At 38.2% G+C, this 25,160-nt stretch overlaps 1 protein-coding gene across 1 annotated transcript in view; it reads left to right on the forward strand.

The window, feature by feature from the left end:
- Nucleotides 1-25,160, forward strand: part of LOC139741743 (SLIT-ROBO Rho GTPase-activating protein 3-like) — a 112,600-nt gene that overhangs the window by 57,445 nt on the left and 29,995 nt on the right. Inside the window, exons 4-7 of the mRNA XM_071652328.1 lie at nucleotides 13,585-13,647; nucleotides 15,498-15,632; nucleotides 19,650-19,778; nucleotides 23,990-24,211. Of these exons, the coding sequence (XP_071508429.1) occupies nucleotides 13,585-13,647; nucleotides 15,498-15,632; nucleotides 19,650-19,778; nucleotides 23,990-24,211 (549 nt within the window). The remainder of the gene's footprint in view (nucleotides 1-13,584; nucleotides 13,648-15,497; nucleotides 15,633-19,649; nucleotides 19,779-23,989; nucleotides 24,212-25,160) is intronic.

Raw genomic sequence — 25,160 nt, forward strand, 5'->3', positions numbered from 1 at the left:
TTAGCCGGGGGGGGGGGGGGGGGGGGATTGCCCTCTGGGGGTAATTGCCCGGATACGCTCATTGGATATGTCTGCCATTTCAAGACCAAGTTTCATCAAATAAACTTTGAATTTCTCTAAGAATTACATGTTCTTTCATATTTCATAAGGGGTTTTGCTTTATCTCACAAACACACACACACACACACACACACGCACACACACACACACACACACACACACACACAAAGTTGGAAAGTTGCAGTCCCATCTGAACCAAAACTGAACTACCCCTTTAGCTCTTCAAGGACCAGGGTAACATCAGATCTGCTGGGAGTCTCTCTAATGCCTCTGTCTCCCAACACAGCCTTCTGTATAACTGTAGTCCTGCCCACCTTTTCACTGGTGCTAGTTGTTGTTGAAAAAAGTGAATACAAGTCACACTGAAATATCATTCATTGGTCTTCTTCCATACAGGTGACCAAAAAGCATTAAGGAAATGATATACTGTAATACGAGGAATGTTCGCATGCATTTTAATTCTGCAAATTTCGCGAGAGCCAGGATACGCAAAATTAAAATGCATGTGAAAGTTCTTGTCTACACTATACACATTGAATGTTAGAGGCAACTCACAAAAATTTCATGCTGCGAAAAAGGCCGTCGGCTCCAATTCGTGAAAATTTCATGCCATGAAAATATTGTGTTTTACAGTACCCTGTCTCCTACTTGCCTGAATTGGCTTTCAAGAAATGCTACTGTACTTTTAAGAGCGAAGTGTCCTTTGAAATCATTTGCCTTGCAGTGAGTTTTAATTACCCAAGGCAAAGGGGAGAGTGTATAATGTTGTAGTCTTCAGTTGCTGGCTCTTTGTAAAGTGATACTGCTACATTTGTAGTTTTGTGTGAAATGTGCCTGTGTACCAGTATGTGGAATGAAGGCTGATGTGTTTGTTAGTAGCTTCAAGAGCAATGAATTTCTACTGGTTCCTGTTAAATGTTTTTGATTGACAAGAGTAGATATAAAGGTTTTGGGCTGACCTCTGGGATCATGTCAACATGAAGACATTATAAACCTTGAGTATGAAGACAGTTGTGCCATGAAAAAAAAAATGCTGACAAAAGCATCAACTTTCAAGTAAAAAGAAAAAACAACACAACAATAAATGCTAGTCCTTAATAAATGTGTTTTAGCTTGTTAAACTTTTTGTGTCACAACTTGTAAATCTATTTTGCAATTTCACACAATTCGTACTTCATAGAATTTTTCATTTTCACTCAAGACAAATTGTGGACTTTTAATCTTGAAATAGATATTTGTTACCTGATACTGTACAAGTACTGTATAATATATTACCGGATACATTCCACTACGCATTATATTTGACACAATGAATTCTATGTATTATACATAGCAATTATCTCACGACAGTTTCTGTACAGTTAATGATCATATAGGCCTATTGCTTGACTTCAAAATTGTCTATATACTTTTCCTTCCTCCTGGTTATCTTTCAGTATTAAAAACAACGTTAAAATCTTAGTAACAGGAAAGAATGTGCTTATATTTGAGAAAGTGCAAATCAGCCACTGGTTCCCATGGGAAATGATCTTTGCACGCTACAGTAACATGAGCATAAACATCTGTAGGGTTTTGTCTCTAGGGCAAGTCCAAGATAACGCGCACGTTACGTATGGGACATTCAGAGACTTTTATGACCTGAAAAATAGTGTTAATGGCCTTTGATCATATTGAACTTCATCATGGTGATTGATATCTAGGAGAAGTATAATCATGTAAAAAATTGAGAAAAATTACCTTGACAATTATATTCTAGAAGAGAAAATATGTGCCGTTACGTATGGGACCAGAAAAATTTTGTTTTTTTGAACATTTTTTTCAACCTCAAAACTCTCTGAAAGTATATCATTCTACAACTTGTAACTCACTGTGATGAAAGTCACAACACTCAAGATTATCACAGGTAAGTTTCATGTCATTAGGCAAAAAGCTCTAATTACAGGTTCTAATTAAAGACAGACATGACGCGTTACGTATGGGACAGTTACGTATGGGACAGTTTGTCCCCCATTCATTTAGTGTGTGAAGAACCATGTTTATGGGTATTTTGCATAATTATTGAAGTAAAATCAGTTGAAACTACTCAAATACTGATCCAGATTGTCAAGGAAACAATATTCCCTAAATATTCACCATCATAATCATATTCAATCATATTTTTATATATTTATGACCAACCTGGGTATGCATGCCCTTTGTCCCCCATTCGTTTAGTGTGTGGAGAACCATGTTTATGGGTATTTTGCAAAATAATTTTGCAAAATACCCATAAACAAATTTTTGCATAATTATTGAGGTGGAATCAGTTGAAATTACTCAAATACTGATCCAGATTGACAAGGGAACAATATTCCCCAGATATTTACCATCATAATCACATTTAATCATATTCTATATTTTTATGACCAACCTTTAGTATGTATGCCCTATTTTTATCAGGATAGTTACAACTGAAAAATTGAATAGTTTAAAGTGTTTACTTCCTATGATGAAGGGCAGTTTGCCATTCAGTTTCAATAAAAATCAACTTGACACAAGAAATATCAAGTTTAATAAATAAGCAATACCTGCTGCATGGAACCCCAGTGATCGAGTAGATTATGATGTCTGTCTAGCAGTCAGGTCATTGATTCGAGTCACACCTCAGTATGTATACCCATGAATTTTGTTGTGGCTACTATTGAAAACTGAATAAGGACAATTTGTGTATCACTTGCAATAAATAAAAAAATCATTTTACTTTATTTTTTTTTACGACCATTTCAAATTCGAACTCCATACATAAACTTTGAATTCCTCTAGTCTTACGATTGTATGCTCTTAAGTAATTCATATAATTGGTTTCCAATCATCTCATTAAATGTTGAAAACTGAATCCTCATTTCTACAAAAAACTATACCATCCCTTTAATGCTGATTTTTCATTGTGTATTTTGCCATTTTCCCCTCCCCCTTTCTGAAAATTGTTCAGTCAAGTTCATGTATTGTTTAAAGTGTCTATAACTCAAAAAGTAGCTACAATGTTGGGATGCTTTCTTCAGGATGATTGACCATATGTGTACTGAGAGACCTTCCCAGCTAGCTACATGCATTCACATGCAATATGTATGAGGATGTCCCATACGTAACGCATTTGTCCCATACGCAACATTATTTCAATGCCTAATAAAAAATGTTTCTTTTACTTTTTTTTTCTTTTTTCTCTGGTATTTAATTTCTCTAAACAATAAATTAGAACTTTCCAAAAGGGCATTAAAATAACCTTAGCAATTTTAGAAAAAACCTAAAAAAATGACCTCATTTTGTTACGTATGGGACATCTCATGATAGGACACGAGCTAATTTGCATAATCATTTGCATAATCCCTAAATTTTCATACCAAGTTAAACTATGTGATGAACTTCTTATGTCCACATATAAATCAAATATCATTTGCTTTCCTTTGAATTAATATGAATTTTTATAAATGTCCCATACGTAACGCTGTGTTTCACATTTATGCAAATGAAGCCCTTGAAATTTGCATAAATTTACATAATATCATTTTTTCCTCCATGGAAATCAAAACTTCAACTCATAAGCTTCAAAATGATACCAAACATGTCAATATTGATCGAAGATGAAATTTTGCCTTCTGAGGGGACCTTATCTTGGACTTGCCCTCTAAAGCTAAATATATGAATGCAATGATTCAAAGGACTTGCGACATCACAGGCACGGTACAACATGATGGAAATACTGCATATTTTGCAAAGGGATGAATGATATTCATAAGAACATGTAATGAATATAGGTCAGGAAACAGGGCTTTCATCCACCCCCCCCCCCAAAAAAAAAAAAAAAAAAAAAAAACAACAACAACAACAACAAAAAACAACAACAACAACAACCAAAAAGCAAAACAAAACAAAACAAAGCAAACAAAACAAAACAAAACAAAACAAAACAAACAACCCAGCTTTGCAACATATCAACCCATGATAGTAGAATAGCAGTACATAAAGCAGTGGTACTACATGTAGTCTCAGCTGCATTATGCACAGTTGTAGGTTCATCCATGGAAGAACAGGAAAGGCAATGCTTGCTACTGGCACACCTGAGGCACAGAATACAGACGCCTCCCTTCACCTCAGCCAAGGCCTACAGGCAGTAAACCAGAACCACCCCATAGCTAATGAAGGGCATGCAAGGACTATGATGCCTACTTCCATGGAATTTGAATACCTCAGATCACTGGTAGAAGCCTTGTTACACTTGATATGTAGGGCTTAAAGAGTAAATAGATCAGGGCCCCGTTGCTAGAAACTTTGCGTTTAAACGCAACTTGCAACTGATTGTCACTGGCCAATCAAAATCATTGTTGCATGCATGTCTTCTTAATAGGGCAGACCCTGAGCCAATCAGAATGGTTGTTTCAAAATTAGCAATTATTTGCAATTGATTGCAACTTTCTTGCAATGGGGCCCAGGCTTGGTAAGACAAAGAAAACTGAATCGTGAAATGTCATATGCAAATGTAAACCATGTATCCATATGTACCTGGGGTAATGGATAGTCTTACTATCAGTATCATAATCAGATTCAGTTTCCACAGACCTTGTAAAGTGTTGGTATAGTAGCTTTTCTGTAAAGTAACAATATAAAGTCAGTGTACAGATTGGATAACTGGGTAATACCCAAACAATAGCGCATTCTTAACACAAAAACTAGTACACCCCAAAATACAACAAGAGCAACATAGGCCTAATGTAATTTGAATTCATTTGCAAAATATGGTACATTTACAATGTAACCTTGCAATCTGTATTGTTTGAAACCACTCCTTTCATGCTTCAAATAAATCTTACTAATTTTTTTTTTCACATGAATAGTACAAACAGAATCTTGTGCTATTGTCAGAGTGCCAAAAAAAAAAGAGTAATTCAACCAGAACAAATTTTGCATATCTGATGTTGATTATGAATTAACAAGTGTGTGCAATCAAATTAATCTGGGCTTTACTGAGTACACACACCGTGCATGCACAAATAATCTTTAAGAAATTGCTAATACTGGTATATGAATTGAGAGTAGAAGGGAAAGAATCCTGAAGGTATGCATCGTTATAAAATGTGTGTGTCCTAGGTAGCGCTATACTGTAAAATGAGGAATGTTTGTGAGCATTTTTAATTGTGCGATTCCTCGAGAGCCAAGTTTCACAAAATCAAAATGTATGTGAAAGTTCTTGTTTACACTATATGCATTGAATGTCAGAGGCAACTCCCAAAAATTGCATGCCGCGAAAAAGGCCGTTGGCTCCACTTCGCGAAAATTTCCTGCCGTGAAAATATCGTGTTTTACAGTAGATCCCCATTACTGTCAGGAACATCTACTATCATAATACTCGAAGTTGTTGTTGTTGTTGCGGCCTTATGTATTTCCTGTTTTATTCCGGCGTTGCTGGTTTTTCTATCTCCTGAGCCGTCGGCTCCGGGCAGCTGCGACCGGTGCCGTCGGCCGCAGAAGAGTATCCTGCATCGAATGGCGCGGGTTCCATCCCCGCTCCGCCTCCGTGTCGACGTCGAGGACGAAAAAGAAAAATTAATTAGATAGATGCATAATGCATTTTTGTGCGTGACGAAAGAGCCGAGCGTTTTAATATCCACCGATCCTGCGCTGGACTCCTGCTTTCTCGACCGTTCATCTTTTAGCTTGCAGAGACAGTGGGATACTAAAGATGATGGATGCGGCGAAATCTCTGACATCTTCCGGCGGACGCGCACGCACACACACAATGTACCTCACAGAACTCTACACACTCTGAGTGTGTGTATATTTCTGTGATGTACCTTTGCCTCCGCCTGTTACGGGTGTGTAATGTATTGACGATGGTTACACGAAGCACTATATCTGCGTGCGCGTGATATGGACTACAAGGGCATTTACGTACAGTTCACCATTGGCGTCCCCAAATGAAAACAACGAACGTTGTTATTTAATTGTATTTTGCACAACTGCAGAATACTATGCAGCTCAGGTACGTTATTTAGTTTGCTCGCCGTTTGCTCTCAAGTCCGATGTCATTGTACGCAGACTGTTTAGGACGGCTAAATATATTTGCCGATCGTACCCTTCCATATCAGATTACACGCGCAGCTGTGTCCATTCGTTTACTGCAGAGCTGCTGTAATCATACATATTCATAAGATGAGCGGACGTAGGGGAAAACCTCATTTTGCCGACCGCCTATTTTTAAAATTACAAGTGGAAATAGAATGTGTGGTTCTATGGTCTATCAAACCAAGTTTTGGTGCAAAAAAAAAAGAAAAAAAAGAGGGAGCAAATGAAGATGAATAAATTATTCTTCTTTCTTCCATAACATGGGGGAAAAATATTAAAGAAAAAAAAACAAACGAGGTCATGAGACCCTACTCCCACAGGAGCATATTAAACCTGATGACTATGATCTCCCCCTCCCCAAATGATAACAATGATAATAATAATAATAATAATAATAATAACAATAATAATAATAACAATAATAGGAGCAATAATTGTAGGCCTAATATTAATTATGATAATGTACAGTCTGAAGCAGATGATGGTTCTATGATATATCAAGCCAAGTTTTGGTTATTAAAAATAAAAAGGAGGGAGCAAATGAAGACGAAAATATTTCTTTTTTCTCTCATAACGTGGGGAAAAGAAATATGAAAAAAAACAAACAAACCGAGGCCTGGAGACCAGCCGTGGATTCCCATGGGTGCCTTTGTGGATGCAAGAGCAGGGGGTAATCAAAGTCATAGTGTTAATATCTTCCCGTTTTGACGGGAACAATCTGTGGGCAGAACTTTCGGGGAATCTCATTTGCGTTTTTGGTAATTTTCCCTGAATGTTTTTGTTTTTTTGCCCTGCGGAGGTGGAAATGTGTGTGTGCGTGAGGGGGGGGGGGGAGGGGTGAGGGGCAACAAGACAACTGTTGGACTTCAACGGGTGCAAATAACCCCTCGAAACTCAAGTTCTATAATAACAGCAAGTAGTGGCGGGAATGATCCCTACCAATGGACCGGATCGCTGGGCACATACTACAAAAATGTATTATTAAATTTCTGGGAAGGGTGGTCATTTAGAAGACAGCACAATTAACGAAAGAATGAGAAGACTTATCTTTTTATTTCTTCAATAAAAATGTGCAAAATCGTAAAATTATGAGAAAAAAAATAAAACCCCTCAGACCTGTGGATTTCCACGGGTGCTGCTAGTACAGTGTAGATTCCCTAAAAACATACAAGTAAATGTTATGATTTTATGGAGCAAGCAATTGAATTTCAGGTAAGAATCTACTCCATTGGATACCAGGACTACAGTATACATAGTGAGCAAAATCCAAGTTTAGAATTGCATGCAGTGGTATGTTTTGGGACCTTTGTACTCTCAGTTTTAGGAAATAAACTTTGAAACCATGATACTACTGTATATATGTACTATTCTTGTGTGCATCCTGTAGGAACCACCCCGATCCAGGATACTATCCTTTTTACTACAAGTTGGGTGCTGGGCATCTCTTTGTGTGGTGCATGACCTGGCTAAACCTGAACCATTATGCCATATTCATTTTGTCATTGTGTGGTACAACAACAAACTGGTGCCTATTATCCATTAGCATCAGACCATGAAAAGGGTGGGATGGTTGGTCTTGACAGTTAAGTGGTTTTGATGTCTGAAAGTCTTTGTTCAAGGAATGCAGCGTGAGTGACTATTTCCTCAATAGATGTCTGCTTCGACACCATAATGTTCTGTCCTATATACATCTGTATTAGTGTATGCTCACTAGGGTGATGATTTGCCAAGTGAAATACTCTGTTAGGCATTTTAGGGGAAGTAATGCAACTTGTATGTACTCAATCCTGTATCACATCAGAGATGATATGAAAATGGAGTGTCAATGAGGCAAATGTTTTTCTTCCAGCATAAGGCTATCCTTCATGCACTGTTTCAAACTAAATTCTAGACCTCTCACAGTCAGTAAATACAGTTACACTTCTTTTGTGATGTTTCTTGGAATATGGAGTGATCATCGGTTGGTCTTGATGCAAATTACAAAATAGCAACAAAATGTTGCAAACTGATGCCACAGTAGCCCTTGAAATGCAGAACCTTGGACTGTCGGCAGCCTCTTTTGATGCATGTAGTGGTGTAATCGATTGTTAGCAATTATTAAATTGCTTCAATCATTATATTGCTTCAGTTGCTTCAATCAGTATATTGCTTTATCATGCAACATGTTACTGTAAAGGTGAAATTTTCACTTGAGTCATTTTTTGCCCTCTGCAGGAGAAGATGAATTTCAAATAGCTTTACGTATAACAAGCAAAGATATTGATGTGCATTTATTTTTGCGCTAGTTTCTAGCCACGCAAAATGTGCAAAATTTCCACACTGCAAAGTTTCAACATTTACGGTATATGAACTGAGTAATCTAGTTTGATATTGCAACACTGCCAGATTCACAGTGATGTCGGCTGAATGTTGATTGCTCAACAGAAGGGGCTTGGTCCAGGCATGGGCAGTGCTGTGTGTGATGAGAACATGCTAATGACTCACAAGATACATCTCTGGTATTCATGGCTTATCATCAGCAAAGCCATACACTGATATATGTACACTAATTTACACTAGTATTTTTTTTCTATCATTATTGTGTTTCTTCTACCCTAAAAAGAGCTTTGTTGCTTGCATCATGTTGAGCTTCAATTCACTTCTCACTGTCAGACTTTAATTCCAGAGATCACTTTCACTGTTCAGTGGAAATTTTGGAAACATTCACATTTTATAACTGTCTTATTTTGTATTCTATTTTGATGAAATTCCTTCTTTTCTTCTTGCATATGGATAGCTAATGAATTTGGACTGTAAGTGGCACTTTACTTGAATACAAAATATTGAAATATATGAAATGTTTCCCTAAAGACTATAGTTCATGTATATATAATATAACAGTTCTGATAAGTGCAAGTCAGCTTGCTAAGTGAATGTTAGAGCCAAGCTGATTTCCATTCATTAATGAGAAATAGGCAGTGGGTGAGGTATTATGGTTTGAGTTTCCCTGCAGCAACTCTGTGCCTCTGATTGACAGTCCATTCATAATTTCAATGTAGTTTGCTTCAACATGTCATGGTGGCTTAAAGAAAACTAGATGCATTTGTTGTGTTAGCTAATACATGGACTGAGGAAGATTGCATTATAGGATGAGAGGAGATGGCTCGACATAAATGTGAATTGTGTTTGCATGTAGTCAATTTCAGATTTCATCTGCAGTGCATCTAGGTTTTTGTATGAGTGGTTAATGCAGGGAATGGTGTAGGCTCAGGCAAGTATAACTGTGATTGAATTGAAGAAGAGGAGTGCTAGTCTCTGTCTGAATATTTTGGAGATGGAGCTGAATTAAAAAAAACTATGCAATTTTGTCAACTTATGTGTTGAGAAGGAGAACCTCCATATTCTGTGAATGTCCTTAAAGATACTGAGACTATGTTAAAGTTGAATGGAGCTTTACAATGAAATGGGAGGAGGGAGTGTTTTGCAAATACATAGTATTGCTTTGATAATTTTTTTTTCATTGTTAGTTTCCTGAAGCGCGGGGGGGGGGGGACAAGAAACATAGGCCTATACTAGTAACATACTGCAAGCATCAAATGAAAGGTGTGGTCACTGTACTTTGAATCGACTGGTAATGTACTGTATAGGCCCCTACATGGTTTATTTTCATGGATTTTGCTAGCAGAATTTTCAAAATCCAAATTCAAGAAAAGGTTGCCATGTATACCATGTCTCAGGTGAGAAATTGTAATTTTTCCTTTGAAAAGGGATATTTCTTTCCTACGTGTATCCCATCCATCTACAGTGTATTGTGTTTCTTGGGTGTGAATTGAACCACTCACGAATACTAGGCTCCTGTCCAAAATTGTTAGATAAATGCTTTACAAAATATGTGGCATTTGCAACAATATACCATAGATATGGGATAAATTTACCAACACAATGTAGTATTAAAATTTTCATTGCAATCATAAGCGCTCAAAGAACTGAAGGAACAAGAAAGAAATCATGATTTTCATTTCTTGTTGGCAGATATGAAATGGAATGTGAGCTCAAAAGACAAAAACAAAACACACATAGAAAATTTAGCTTCATCAGCCTTGGAGTGGGGTCATCAATGCTGATTAACTCATCATAAAATATGAGATTTGTTTTCAAATGCAAGATGATATCTTAGAATTATACAGCCTACAGTACCTTGATTAGGTTTGTATTACAGTTGTGGTGGAATAAAGGAGAAAGATCCATGGGTTTTTTCCTTCCTTTTTTTTTCTCCAGAAGAACAGCTGGGTCCAATTTGTGTGTATTAGAACTTGGCACTCCAAGTATGTATCAAAGGGAAAGTAAATTGCAATGGTGAGAAGGTACAATGCACTGTGGGGAATGTTGATGGGCACAAGGCCACATTGGGGGGGGGGGGGGGGGGGGGGGAATCTGTAATATGATATACAGATGGAAGTCTTTGGAGTATGCTGGTCATGTTCAGAGAATGTTTGTAGAAGGTTTGGGGGGGGGGGGGGTTCCATAACGGTAGGCCATACAGAGGAAGGAAGGATAATGTTCCCTGGTGGTAATATCCTGATGGGGGTGATGTTTGCCATCATTTTAGTGTGATGGTGGTTTCATACATACTGCACTGAGGCAGTGTGATATGGTGCCAATTGAGTCCTTCTAGGAAGTATTGGATAGATGAACTCTTCCTTTTAATCTCTCACCAATCTGTGTATGCTAGCTCTCTGTCTGGTTAGGTAGAGAGAATGAGCTGTTGAGACATGGCAGTGATATCATGTAGCAATGATGTCATGGAGGGATTATGCTTGCTATGTTCATCTGAGATTGCTGGATTCTGAGATGCACATTAATCAAACTCTCATCTTCCCCCACTGTACTTTTCCAGTTCAGCCATTTTACCCCACCATCTCAGCATCAGCAATTCTGATTAGATACAAATTTGTAATCTTCATCAGGCATAATCAGGGAGAAGAGTAGGGGGAGGAAGGGCAAGAGGTAGGATTGTACAATTATTGTAAATATTTACCAACTTGAGAGGGAAGTGAAGTCTTCCCCGTCTGGTGAACTCATCAAGGGATGCAGCAACCATCTTCTTGAAGTGTTTGGAGGTGCTATCAGCCCTCTCCTCCTCCTCTCATCACACCAAATGAGCCTAAGGCCCGTGGGAGTATTGTAGGAGTATTGATTTGCCCTACAGATAGACGGACTGGGGGAAGTCCAAAGGCAGAAAAAATTCTGACTGGAGGGGTGTGAATCAGACAGTCATGCTCAGCATGTGTCACACGGTTCTCTTGTGTGGTTCTCTTGTGCGGTTCCCTTGTGCGGTGCAGATTACACACAGCCTAGCCCATGGCATAGTCGTAAAACTTTCATGTACACTTGAACGCGGCAATCAAGATATTTACGACTGGCCACGCTTTAATGGTTTTGAAAGCACCATTAATTTGTGGTCTGTCTTTGTGTAATGCATGGGTCACTAAATATTCATGTTATAAAGGCAATTGACAATGGATGAGTGTGTACCTTTGTGTACGATGGGAGTTGTCAGAATCCATTATTCGTCACCAACTCTCATTTCATTTGTTTCTATGACTGTGGGTGATAATCATCTGCTTTCTTCTCGGGTATTTTTTTATTCTCAAATTTCATCATGTGCCTAATGAAAAGCAGCTGATGTCATACTATTATGTACATTTATATGCCATGTGACCAACAACCTTTGTTTAGGCACAACGTGATATGAAGATGTCTAAGACATTTTGTCTGTTTGTTCAGAGAGAAAGCTCCCCCCCCCCCCCCCCCCTCCCATTTTGGCCTGGATTAGAAAATAGAAGAAATGATGAAAATTCAAGCAAACTCTGCCCCCCAAAAAAGTAAAATTTTAATCTTTCGATATTGGCAAATCACCTTTAAATGTATGCCATATTCTCTTCTGTATGAGAGGATGTATAGGAGCATGATGTCTTTGGCAAACAAGTCTCTCTCTTTGTCTGTCTGGACTTTAAGGCTAGTGACATTTAATGTACAGTGGAAATGAGGAGCACTATGTATGCAATGTTGCAGTCCTATAGACCAAAGGTTATCATTGTTAAATCACCTATTCTTATTTAAATATGCTCATCTCTTGTACCTCCCTCAGTAGCCTCTCTGTGCACTGTGTGAAGGCATTTTGAGGTGATAGCCCTTAAGTGGGTACCTCATTGTCCTGGAGACTAGGTGGCAAGCTTGTAGTGATTGTATCAAGTCTCCACTGGTTGTGGAGATGTCTCCGTGATGTCTCCTGGAGACTAGCGGAGTCTCCGGGGAGAATTGAGCAAGTTCAATTTTGTAGGAGACCTTTTCCACTGTCCAGCTGGTCTTGGAGACATCTCAGTGACATTTCAGCAATGTCTCCACATCAGCATTTCTTGATGAGACAAGGCAACCCTGAGGAGACCCATGGTGACCTACAGATAACATGGGATGTCGTTGAGATGTCCCCATAATGCAAATCAGTTGTCACGTTGTTTGGAGATGCCTCAGATGTTAACCTGGTGTGAGCACAAGCTATATAGGCCTATATATATATATATATATATATATATATATATATATATATATTGTCTTTTTTGAGTTGCACAAGTTGCTACACTTGATCAGTTGTGGCAGTTATAGCAATGTCTCCTCCATTGAGATAGGCTCTTTAAAGTGTCACAATTTCATGGATTTCAAATGTACTGTTTAAGCTGTTATTTTCACGTACAGATATTTTCAAGAATGAGGAGATCACAGGTATTTGTAAGAGATTTTTTGAGAGTTTGCGAATTGACACTGATGATATCGTACGTACACTATACCCTAGCGCGTGGCAACATTTTCACGTGTTGATAAATTCGCGATCACACAGTGATTTAAAAAAAAAAAAAAAACCCGTGAAAATAACGGCCTATGCAATATGTTGAAATATTCAGTGTGTACCCATTTGAGTGTTTTGAGCACCTAGTGGGAATACAAATATGGACCACAATGTCATCTCTTTATGCTCATACACACTGATATGTTCTGTTTGAAAGTTCTGGGATTAAGAGTGCTCACCATGTTTTTCTCTCTGTCTTTTTTTGTTAGCATTAGTTGAGTGGGATGACTAATCCAAGGTTAATATTACGTAACATACCATGCAAGATGAAAACACATAATAACTGTGGTATTAAACCATAAAGGCTTCACCTGCTCATAATCCTTTCCAGCCACGAGGGTAAGATAGGCATTATCTCGATCTTCACAGTGAAACAGGTGTTCTATTCATGTCTGAATGCATTCATTGAAAAGGCATGATCTACATGAAGTCTTCAGTGTTAGAAAGTCTGCGACTCTTGATAGGGCTGCGAGTCAAACTGTCATTGATCTCTGGAGTAATGATTTGTTCTGTCTTGTTTTTATCTTCCTTTACTGCAGAGTCGAGAAATGACGGTGGAAGTGCACAATGAAATCCTTAGAGTACTGAATGAGTTATTTGCGGTAAGTGTCACTGAAAACACTGGGGGTTATAATGGAGTTATAATACAGCTGCACATACATAGATCTTCCAACTACAGACAATACGCTATATTAACAATACCAAGGGTGACTCCATGGAATGGCAGAAAGCTTTAGCCATGTAAATCTCATTAAAGACCAGTGAACATTTATGGAAACTACCAGAAAATGTAGGTAGTTTGACACAGGTTTATTATTCATCTTATTTTAGGTGAACATGACGTGATATGAAAGAACATTTTTACATGTAAATATGAAGCTATAAAAGCAAATGAATAAACCCTATCACAGAAAGTATAGTATTCCAAATCCAAGAAAGTTAAAGTTAAAGTTATGAAACATTAGTGTGTGATCAATGATTAAAAAAAGTATGAGCAAAATGTATATGTAAACATTATTCAAGTTATGGACATTATATCAGGAAGTTATGAAACATTTTGATCAGTAATCATGTTTGTGTATATATGTGTATGTGTGTATTAATTTGTATCAGCCTGTGTGACCATTGAACAATTGTCTCTATGTCAGTTTTTATTGCCTTTATTACACCTGTAGATGTGGTTTGAGAATGTGTTGAATCATTGAAACCATTTAATGAGCTTTCATTGTATCTAATGCTAATGAATTGAGGCCTTCTCCATGAAGTAATAAAGTAACATATGGAGTCACATTCGTACATGTTGCCACTCTCTATAGGCAGATCATTGTGGGAGTCTCAGATTGAAATGAACTCACTGTAGTTTGAAATGACCTTTTATGTGGCAGACATAGGGCAACTTTCAAGTCGTCATGACAATGTTATCACAAATGACACCTTTGTGATAATACAAGAAGATACAATAATTGATTAATGAGAATGAAATTAAAAGTGAGAAGTCCTTTCATTTTTTAAGCTTCAAATGCAGGATATTTTGGATGAAATGTGATGCATGCAGTTCAATAATAAACTCCTTCAGACGACATAGCATGGACATCTTAATAGACCTCTTTGAGCAGCTTCTATTTTGATTGCACTGGCTGCATATACCCTCTTTTTAGTCATAATGTTTGCGTAGGAGGCAAGTAGAAAACATGTGGGAGATGAAGGAAGTTTCCTGCATGAGAAAAAAAAATCTTGATACTTCGCGAAAACAGACCATTCCAGGAAGTCCCCAAAAATAACATTCTAGTGTGTTTTCAGATTGTGTTAAAGGGATAGTACAGTATTGGTGGAGATGAGAATTGAGCTTTTAACTTTTTTGCGAGATACCAAGAAAATACTTATGGTATAGTACAGGGCATACCATTTTAAGAGGAATTCAAAGCTAATTTGATGAAAATCGGGTTTGGAATGACTGAAACAGCCAAAAACAAAGTAAAACAAAGCAATCGTAATAAAGTGTGGGTCCCACACTTTATTAGAATCGCCCTTTTTGGGATATCTCAGCCATTTCCAAACCAATTTTCATCAAATAAACGTTGAATTCCTCATAAAAAGACACGCTCTTTCATATTTCATAAGAAGTTTCTCATTATCTAACCAAAGAATGTTAGAAACCTGAAATTAGGTCTCAACCAAAACTATACGATCCCTTTAACAGACATCTGTGCTCAAAATTACAAACATGGCTTGGTAATTCACACAATGTCATAAAATCTCCAATACAGTGCTTTTTTTTTTGTCAACCAGTGGTATGAATTTATGCCACTTGATTGCAAAAGCAGCTTTGAATGCCATTTATTAGTTCAATTTCAGGGTCAACTATGTTCTGTATAATCATAAAACTGAGTGACACGACAAATAATCATGACTTTTCACTGATGAAAATGTCCCATGTGTCTCCAATTGCCAGGAAACCAAGTCATACCATGCAGCACACGGCAGCTACAAGGCCATGGAAGACAAAATGCAGCAAATTGCAGCCGACTTGGAGAAAGCGAGGAAGAAAGGGAAAAGAGTGAAAGACCATGAAAGGCAACATGAAAAGGTAATTCAAGGGCTGCCAAATGAGAAAGTAGAACAAATGCATTTTTCCCTCTTGATGATACAAAAGGCTTTCTTCTTTTTGAAGTCAGGGAAGATGATGAATGCATGTCTTGTGCTCAGTTGGCTTGATGTAAGAGGAAGAATGAAACATGAATGTTGAGAAGCTCTATACAGCCATTTCAGCAACAAAAGGGAGCTATTAAGTAGTGCTGAGATATGATGGCCTGTCTGATCTCATCCATAAACTTTGGCCTATATGTAGGTGCTCACATGACAACTCAGTCCTGGGGGCAATATGTCATTATACATGTGTAGCATGTCTTAAAAGGCCCACTTGTCTATTTTTACGCTTTCCATTGATACAGACAGTCTTAGTAATAGACACAGACAATCAAAAAAAGGAAGTTAACGAGAAGTTGTAAGGCTGACAAATGATATAAGAAAGTTTCTAATTGGTTAGGAAGTGGAAGATACTGTATACGCTATATATTTCGCGTGGGTTTTATTTTCGCGAATTTCGCGAGTCGGGAGCTATTCGCGAAATTAACAACACGCGAAAATATTACCTTCCAAAATGAATCCCTTGCCTTGATGATACGAACATTTCAGTATTAGTATACCATGTCACGGCTTACCGAACAGACCATTCTGGCTAAGCTTGTTTACGCACGTCCACGTCTCATACTTACGAATACTGTAGAGAGCCCATCCATTACCGCAAGGGGACCACTCGTCAGAAATCTAGCACGATGGACTTAACCACTTCAAAAATATTGAATTCTAACTTACTAGTTTGCAGAGTTTGATAAGTTTTTTTCATGCAGTGTATAACTAGTATCATTCTTATTTGCTAGTAAGTTGAAAATTCACACTTTCTTTAAATTGCCACTTCATATTTTCTCTGGTCCCCCAATCGCGAATTTAACCACTCGCGAAAATGTGTGACAGCGGCAATTCGCGGAAATTTATGTACGCGAAAATTATAGCGTATACAGTATTCAAAATGCTGAAACAAACAAGTTCATACACTTTAGACTGATGCCATTAAAGACCGTGGGATCCTTTTTAAAGTTTCGTTCGAGAACTCATGTCCTCATCATAAATTGCTTTCTCATCATAATAAGCCTTTTCCTAACACTGACATGAGAGTTTTTATTGGTGATATTAAATTGTTTCGCATTGACATGCAGCCATAAATAATTTGAGAAATGTTTAACTGGAGACTCAAATTCTCCCCATGATATATAACATCCGAGCAAAGCATATTTTTTCAGTGATTTATAAATTTGAATAAAGTGTTCATTGGATTATGGCTGCTTATGTTCAAAACTGGATTGCTTTCTGTTTTCAATCTTTGTGCTAATTTTCTCTCTAAGAATAATGATGAGTAACTCCCCCCCCCCCCCCCCCCCCCATCAAAAAAGAAAAGGATCATGAATTTAAATGAAGGGAACGTGTTGTTGTGTGGTGGGATGAATTATTTTGGTGAAAGATTTTCTGGGTTTGACAATCATACTTTGCAACAAAAAAAGACCCTTCATGGAGCCTGTTGTGTTTCCCACTGTTCCTATCATTTTTCCACTGAGAATTGTAGAAATGAGACGGACTACAAAATCCATCATTACATGTTTAATTGGGTAATTCGAGTGATATTACTTGGGCAGAACTTATTTAGCTCTATTTCTTCAGAGCTTCTCATGCTATCATCTCTAAGAGAATGACACAGGACTTTTTGTACAATATGTTCTGTAGGGTTTGAAATTATATGTTATCAGAAATATTAGACTGTTTTAAATGTGCTTTTTGCTCATGGCACACAGAAGAGCAGTAGCCACCTGGTTGCAAAATTGACTTGAATATAATGACACTGATTTTTTTTTTTTTTTTTGCCTCAAGCATTCTGTGTTTAAGTGTTGACTGTCATTGGAGTAGAAACAAAGAGACAGAATGATATACAGATAATACACAGTGAGGGCATTTAGTATGAATTTCTCATGCAAGGTACCTATGGAACAATCTAAGATGCCTGAGGCGATAGCCAAGAATGTTCGGACTATTTCGATGATATCGAGTGTGGATAATTGTACTAATGCCAGAACAAAACGATGTGTATTATTTCCTGTATAGAATGATGAAGCAGATCCTTGTTGTTTGATAAATCCCCCTCATCACGAGTAAATCAAACAATGAAATGTTGCCTGATCGCCATGTGAAAGTGCTAGTGATCAGTCATAAGTAAGACTATGTGTTTGGCAAACTAAATGCCTGGTCACGTGTATGCTCTCAACCAATTATTTGATTAGGATTTGCTTCATAATTTAATCAGAGTTGTTATGCTAGAATATGACATAATGATAGCAGTTATGGGATTTAACGGTTTTATATGTGCATATTGAAAAAATTATATTGGTCTCTGAGAAGTGATGTTAGTCTTAATCACAGACATGAATTAAATCCAAGCTGATTCTTCCACTGAATTGCATGCAACTCTGTACAGCATTTAATTTTGATGAGAGCAGTAAGAAAAACTTCACCTCAAATGATTAGTGTAAAACGAAGAATGTTCGCGTGCATTCTACCTTCCCGTGTTTCGCAAGAGCCAAGATTCACAAAATTAAGATGCACTTGAAAGTTCTTGTCTACACTATACGCATTAAATGTTAGAGGCAACTCGCGAAAATTTCATGCTGCAAAAAAGGCTGTCGGCTCCAATTCGTGAAATTTCATGACGCGAAAATATCATGTTTTACAGTAGTGTGTTGTAATAACAGAGCATTGATGACTTTTTATGGCTTCTGTGTCCAAACCATTGGGAGAATAGCAGGATGTGACATCATAACTTTATCTAATTTGTTGAAATTGATTAAGGCTAACATGGTCATGATGTGTCATTGCACATAAAATTGGCTACTAGCAGCTGTCGTGGGTTACATACTCTGATCACTTAGACAAGTTGTCCCAGTTGTCCCAATTTTCATCTACCTTTATCAAACAAGTCTGTCTTTGAATTGAACTATATTGGTTATACAAAGTAGGACATATCTTGCTGTGAAAGGTTGTTTACCATTACACATGGTATGGTATACCTTTAAAACAGAGAGTGAATGAGCTGTCCGACCACAGTTTGTTACTGGAGCGCTTCATGTAAAATGTCATGGTACATATCTCTTTATACATGTGGTGGTGATTTCCTTTTTTTCCCCCCTCTGTTTTCTTTTGCTGCTTGATTTGATGCTGTAACAATTGTATATGGCGAGGCCAGACAAGCCAAGCATAGCAAACAAAACATGATTTCCAGGAACTGGGAGAGGTAAAGTTAGAAAGCATGCCAAATTTGATCACTGATAGTGACATGTGGTTTTCACATTTTTTTCCTCTCTCTTTTCCTGATGAATCTGATGGTACACTACTCAAAACTCACATTATGCCTTCAAACATTTACCATGGGAAATTCCCAAGGAAATCCAGAAGTATCCATCCTGTTCCAGCTTAGATATCCTGTGTTTAGGAGAGAGAGAGAAAAAAAATATATATATGTTATGCAGGTGGTGTGTATGTACATTGTATAAGGGCATAATCTTTAACAAATTTCTGTTGCTTTGCTTTCTTTTTTTATGATAATTGTCAGTAAATATCACATTGAGCAAGTCTGTAGTACCATCCAATCAGAAAAAAAAGAAAGAAACCATCAACTTCTGATCTTTTAGTCAGAGCAAAGATTTATATAATGATGAATTTAGTGATTAGATATATCTTTTGCAAGTAGCAAGTAGCAAAAAATGATACTTTCCAGTATACCTAGATCCTATGGGAAAATATGTGATTAAAATTCTGCGCCATATATACTCCCATACATTTGTATCTTTGTAAAAGGCAGTTCGTGCTTACAGACACTGTACATGCACCACCCAGACTATGACACACACACAAAAAGAAGTGAGACAACATCACTGCCTTGAAGTTGTTGATTCTATTTTGACATTGATGGCAACATTTCCTCTCTTGTCTTTCACTTTAGGTCCAACAGAAACTAAGCAGTGCGGAGGTCAAGGCCACAAGAGCAAGAAATGACTACCTGCTGGTCACGGCTGCAGCTAATGCCACCATACAGAAGTACTTTGGGAAGAATGGGGCAGAGTTAGTTGATGTGAGTCTGTCTGTATTCAGGAGATACCTCACTGGCCTCCGTCCAGTGTTTTCATCTTATACTCAAAAGATGTAATCTTTGCCTCCCTCAGCTGAGGTACTCCCTTCAAGAATCAGCATCACGAAATTCTTTTCAACCAGTGTTTATGATAACTTACACTTTGTTGATGATGCAGTTGTCATGCATATCCTGTCTGTGAATTCACCTTTTGTCAATTTTAACAAGTCAGTGATGTCTTGTATTTACAGTGTATGCTGTTATTATCATAAGGGTTTAATATTTGCAGATTTTGCAAATTACTGTTGGGCTGCCAATTTGATAGCACACAAAAATATTAGGAAAGGACAGGTAGTAGTACAGAAGTATGAAGGTCTTGGTGTCAAATCGCAAAAGCAACATCTCATGAAAATGTCTGTGATCTCGTTTGTGAAAATATCTGTATGCAAAAATAACAGTTTTTGCAGTAAATAATGGAACAAATCATTCTGATTGTCATCTTAAGTGAAATTTTCATTAACTTTGGTACTTGTGTTTTGAAATATATTTGATTTTCTCCATTCCTTACTTCTAAACTCGGGCAGATCCAGGAATTCCGTAAAGGGGAGGCACCTTTACGAAATTAAAGGGGGGTGCAAGTGCCCCATCGCCATTTTTTTTCTTTTTATTTCTTTTATTTGAACAAAAAAATAAAGAGGGGGTGCGCGCCTGGTGCGCCCCCCTCTGGATCCGCCACTGAAACTCTAACTAAATGTTTTTCCTGAAGCCTTTTTTTTTCTCTCAGGTAGTCACGATCTTTAGTAAGCAGTAATACAAGAGAAAGAATTGATAACATTGTAGGAATATATCTGCACTTTTTCATTAGATGAAAGTCACTGAAGCATCACAAATGGCATTATTTTATTCTGATAATTGGCATGGAGCACAGATGGCATAACACGAGGCCTGTCATTCGTGAAGACTGTACTGACAGTCTCTCGGTGAATGACCTTGTGGAGGGGGATACGTTGTGGCCGCAAACTTGGCCTGCCTTTGTGCGAGTCAGTGTTGGGAACATCTTGGCAGCCCACACATGAGGTTTTGTAGCTGCAATGCATGGTCAGCCATGGGCTCCATGCAGCCTTCACACACAATGACTGCGATCATGCCTAGAACCAAATTGGGAAGCATTCCTTTTTAGTGGGCTTACTGGATAATATTTAGACACATGCTTCAAAACAGGATATTTTCTTGATGTGACTCTGAAATTGGGCCACCTGTTATATTTGTGATACATACCATCTTTTTCACTTGGATCAACCAGGGTAGATAAGGCAAAAACACAGGGACCTTCATTGACTAGACATATTTGTGTAGTACCATGCAAACTAGCAGCTGATATACCTACTACAACTGTCAATCTTTTACACTGGTGACACCTACCCTATCTATGTAACTGCATTGGTGTACAAACAAAATAGCATCAAGAAAAATGAGTGTGCTATATCAGGCATTTTATCATGTCTGCATATTGGAGATTGTACATTCATGTTTTACATCTCAGGAACTGTTTTTTTTTAGCTCACCTGAGCCGAAGGCTCAAGTGAGCTATTGCAATCGCTCTTCGTCCGACGTCCGGCGTGCATCGTGCGTCGTGCGTAAACTTTTACATTTTCATCTTCTTCTTGAGAACCCCTGGACCGATTTTCACCAAACTTGGCAGGTAGCATCCCTAGGGGGATAGGATTTCAATTTGTTCAAGTGGGCACCATACCCCACCTGGGGGGCCCCCAGAGGGGCCCAAACCCCCCAAAATTAAGGAATCTTAAAAAATCTTCTTCTCTAGAACCAGAAGTGATAGAGCTAAGTTTATACTATGAATTAGTACATTGATGACTGTAGTTTCAAGTTTGTTCATGGCGGAATCAGGGGTGCCCCCTTGGGACCCAGGGGAGGGGGGTGGGGAGGGGTCCTAATGGGGCCCAAATTGTACATTTTCATCTTTTTCTTGAAAATGCCATGATGAATTTTCACCAAAGTTGGCAGGTAGCATCCCTAGGGGGAAAGAATCTCATTACCATCAAATGGGCACTATGCCCCACCTGGGGGCCCCAGGGGGCCTAAATTTGGACCGAAATTGTAAATTTTCATCATTTTCTTGAAAACCCTATCACCAATTTTCACCAAACTTGGCAGGTAGCATCCCTAGGGGGATAGAATCTCAATTCCATCAAATGGGCATCATGCCCCACCTGGGGGGCCCCAGGGGTCCCACCCCCCTCCTGTCAGGAATCTTTACAGATTTTCTCTAGAACTGGAAGTGATTGAGCTACATATACTGTAAGTTAACCCTAACTAGACCGGCTATTTAGGTAGCTGATCGAGCCGGGGGGGGGGGGCCTCCCAGGCCCCCCCCCTCCAGATCTCGGCCGTCGACCGTGCGATTGCGACGAAAATTGGCACACACATTGCCTATGATGTAATCTAAAATACCTTGAAGTTAATTTTTCAAAAAATTATCATTTATGCTAAATTATGCTAATTTATGCATAATGATGCATGAAATCAGACTATTTGGTATAAATCACAAAATAAAGCTCAAAACAGGCACAATTTTTGTGTTGGTATTCTTTTTAGTGTCCTTAGCAAATGTAATTAAAAAAAATTGTGATATCAGAAAAAATTCTTAAGTATTTTATTGTTTTTTGCATTTCTTATGTATTTCTCTGTTTTTTCAACTTTATGTTTTTCATTGTTTTTTCGATGAAATTTGTCTGCGACATTGCTTCGAACAAGAAAATATGTTATTCATTGATTTTAATCAATAAAACACCAAAATAATCATGCTTTTATGAAATTTGCCTGTAAGCACAGTTTGCATTGAAATTGTACACGAATTCACGTTTTTGAGCAATATTTGGTCTGACATGCATGTACATATTTATGCGTAACTTCTGAACCGCGCGCCCGGGCGTCGCAAATTTGGTGTCAAAAGATGCGGGAGACTTGAAAGAAAAAAGTCATGAAATGTTGCGGCGATAGCTTTTTGCGATTGCGATACATCGCGCAGAACGTCGAGGGGGGAGGCCCCCCCGCCTAGTTAGGGTTAATACAATGAGTCAGTGTATTGATGACTGTTGTTTCAAGTTTGTTCATGGGAGAATCGGGGTGCCCCCCCACCCCCTTGGAACCCAAGGAAGCGGGATGGGATGGGGGTGTCCAAATGCGGGCCTAAATTTTCATCTTCTTGCTGAAAACAACATAATGGATTTTCACCAAACTCGTCAAGTAGCATTCCCATAGGAATAAGATCTCAAAGTGTTTGAATGGGCACCAGGCTTTCCTTGGGGGCCCCAGGGGTCCAAACCTCCTAAATTAATGAATATTAAATAATATTTTTCTCTAGTTCTTATCAGAAGTGATAGGGCTTTAAGACTTTTTTCCCAAGCTGCATAATCCAACATTCTATAAAGTACAGTGTACTTGGCAGGTATTTTTACCAGTGTGATGGAATATGTAAATGGACACCATGCCCCCATTCTCAAAGCTACCCCCACCACAAGTTTCCAATGTTCTCAGGTAAGAGTCTGCAAGAATGCACGGTAGGTGAACTTGCGATACTCAGGTGAGCGTGTGACCCCCGGGTCTCTTGTTTTATGGTGACATTAAAATTTGTTTCGATGATATACACATATCTTATCATTTTATTGCACTGTTACTGAATTTACTGTTGTTTTGAAGAGAACATGTACAATGTGTACCAGCAGACATGCACCAGGTAGTTGCTGTTCTATAAAGTAGCCTTGTAAAGTGTAAAATATTTGCAACAATAAATGCACACTTTTGATAAAAAGCATCTTGTTAGCTGGATACGATTTAATGCTGCTACTACGAAGTACTAGGGCATGATTTGATCATTACATATTACTTATATCGTCTACCAACTCACTGCTGAACTGGGAGGGAGCTTCAGGAATAAAGTCATGTACTATGATTGAAATCATTTTGCACTTATGATTTCAAAATACTCCAAAACAATTCCTTACCCGGGCAAATCGTGTCAGCCAGACAAGGTTCTTGGTAATCCCTTTTGATATATTGCAAGCAAATTCAAGAAGGTAAAAGATGAATTTTGAGTCCTTCTGAGAAGTATGTTCTAACTGTTAGTAGTTCAAGCAGGCTTCATCCATTGCATCTATAGAAAGTGTGATATTTGTCTTGTTTTATTGAATCAGTGCTTAGACCTTGGCTATGTGCGCAAGACACAGAAGATGCTGTACGCCTTCCAGGCCTCCCAGACCCAACTACTCAGACTCCAGCAGGAAGACCTGCAGCGGCTGGAGCTCAACATCCGCAGCATGAGTGCATCAAAGGACAAGGACAGCTTCCTGGAGACCCATCGCCATGCCTTCACCACGCCTGAGACATTCCAATTCATCCCCCACGGAGGAGACACGGTGAGTTACTGAGGAGCCCCTCCAATGGTCTCTGGGTAGGGATTGTCATGGCATGGCTACTGACAGTGTACACATTTTATTATGCCTGCTGAATGTGTGCTATGCAGCCGAATCAAAGTACCCAAGAGCACTCACTGACATAGGTGCCTTCAATATGAACTTCTTTGCCCTGCTCAAGCTATTAAAGGACAAGTCCACCTTCATATACATAAGGACTGAGAGAATACAGCAATATTAGTTGAACATATCAGTGAAAGTTTGAGGAAAATTGGACAATCCGTTCAAAAGTTACGAATATTTTAAGTATCTGCGCAGTAACTGCTGGAAGAGAAGACTACTACAGTGTATGATGTCACATGCGTACAACTATATAAGGAAAACAAAAAGAGAATTTCACAAAACTTTACTTTTTGAATAAAGTGCACATTTCTTCGACTTGCTACTGACGTATGTTAAGGGTAATATTATTCTCCCTGCCTTCTGAAAGAGAGAAGTCAGATGTTCTTTTGTTATGCGAGAAAAATGGAAATATGTTGAATTTTCTTTATTCTTTCTTTATATCGTTGTACTCATGTGACATCACAAGCTAGTAGCCTTTTCATCCAGCCGTGACTGAGCAGAAACTTCAAAAATTCATAACTTTTTAACAGATTGTCCGATTTTGCTCAAACTCTCACTGATGTGTTCTACTAATATTGCTGCATTCACTCAACCCACATGTCTATGAAGGTGAACTTGTCCTTTAATAACAAATAACAATGAATGGTTTGTTAATGAGTGCACCACTTGTACATAGTATGTAGATGGCTGTGGCTGTCCTGCACTCATTGTGTCCATACGGAAATTGAGAGAAATACAAGAATACATTAAATGCCAAAATGATAGAAAGTCAAAATAACAGTTCTTAGTGTTTCATGGCAGTGGTATTATATAGGATAGAGTCTGTTGA

This window comes from Diadema antillarum, unplaced genomic scaffold, assembly GCF_040938485.1.
Source record: "Diadema antillarum isolate AM-2024a unplaced genomic scaffold, OU_Dant_1.0 seq00000950_RagTag, whole genome shotgun sequence".
In the NCBI taxonomy this organism is placed as follows: Eukaryota; Metazoa; Echinodermata; class Echinoidea; order Diadematoida; family Diadematidae; genus Diadema; species Diadema antillarum.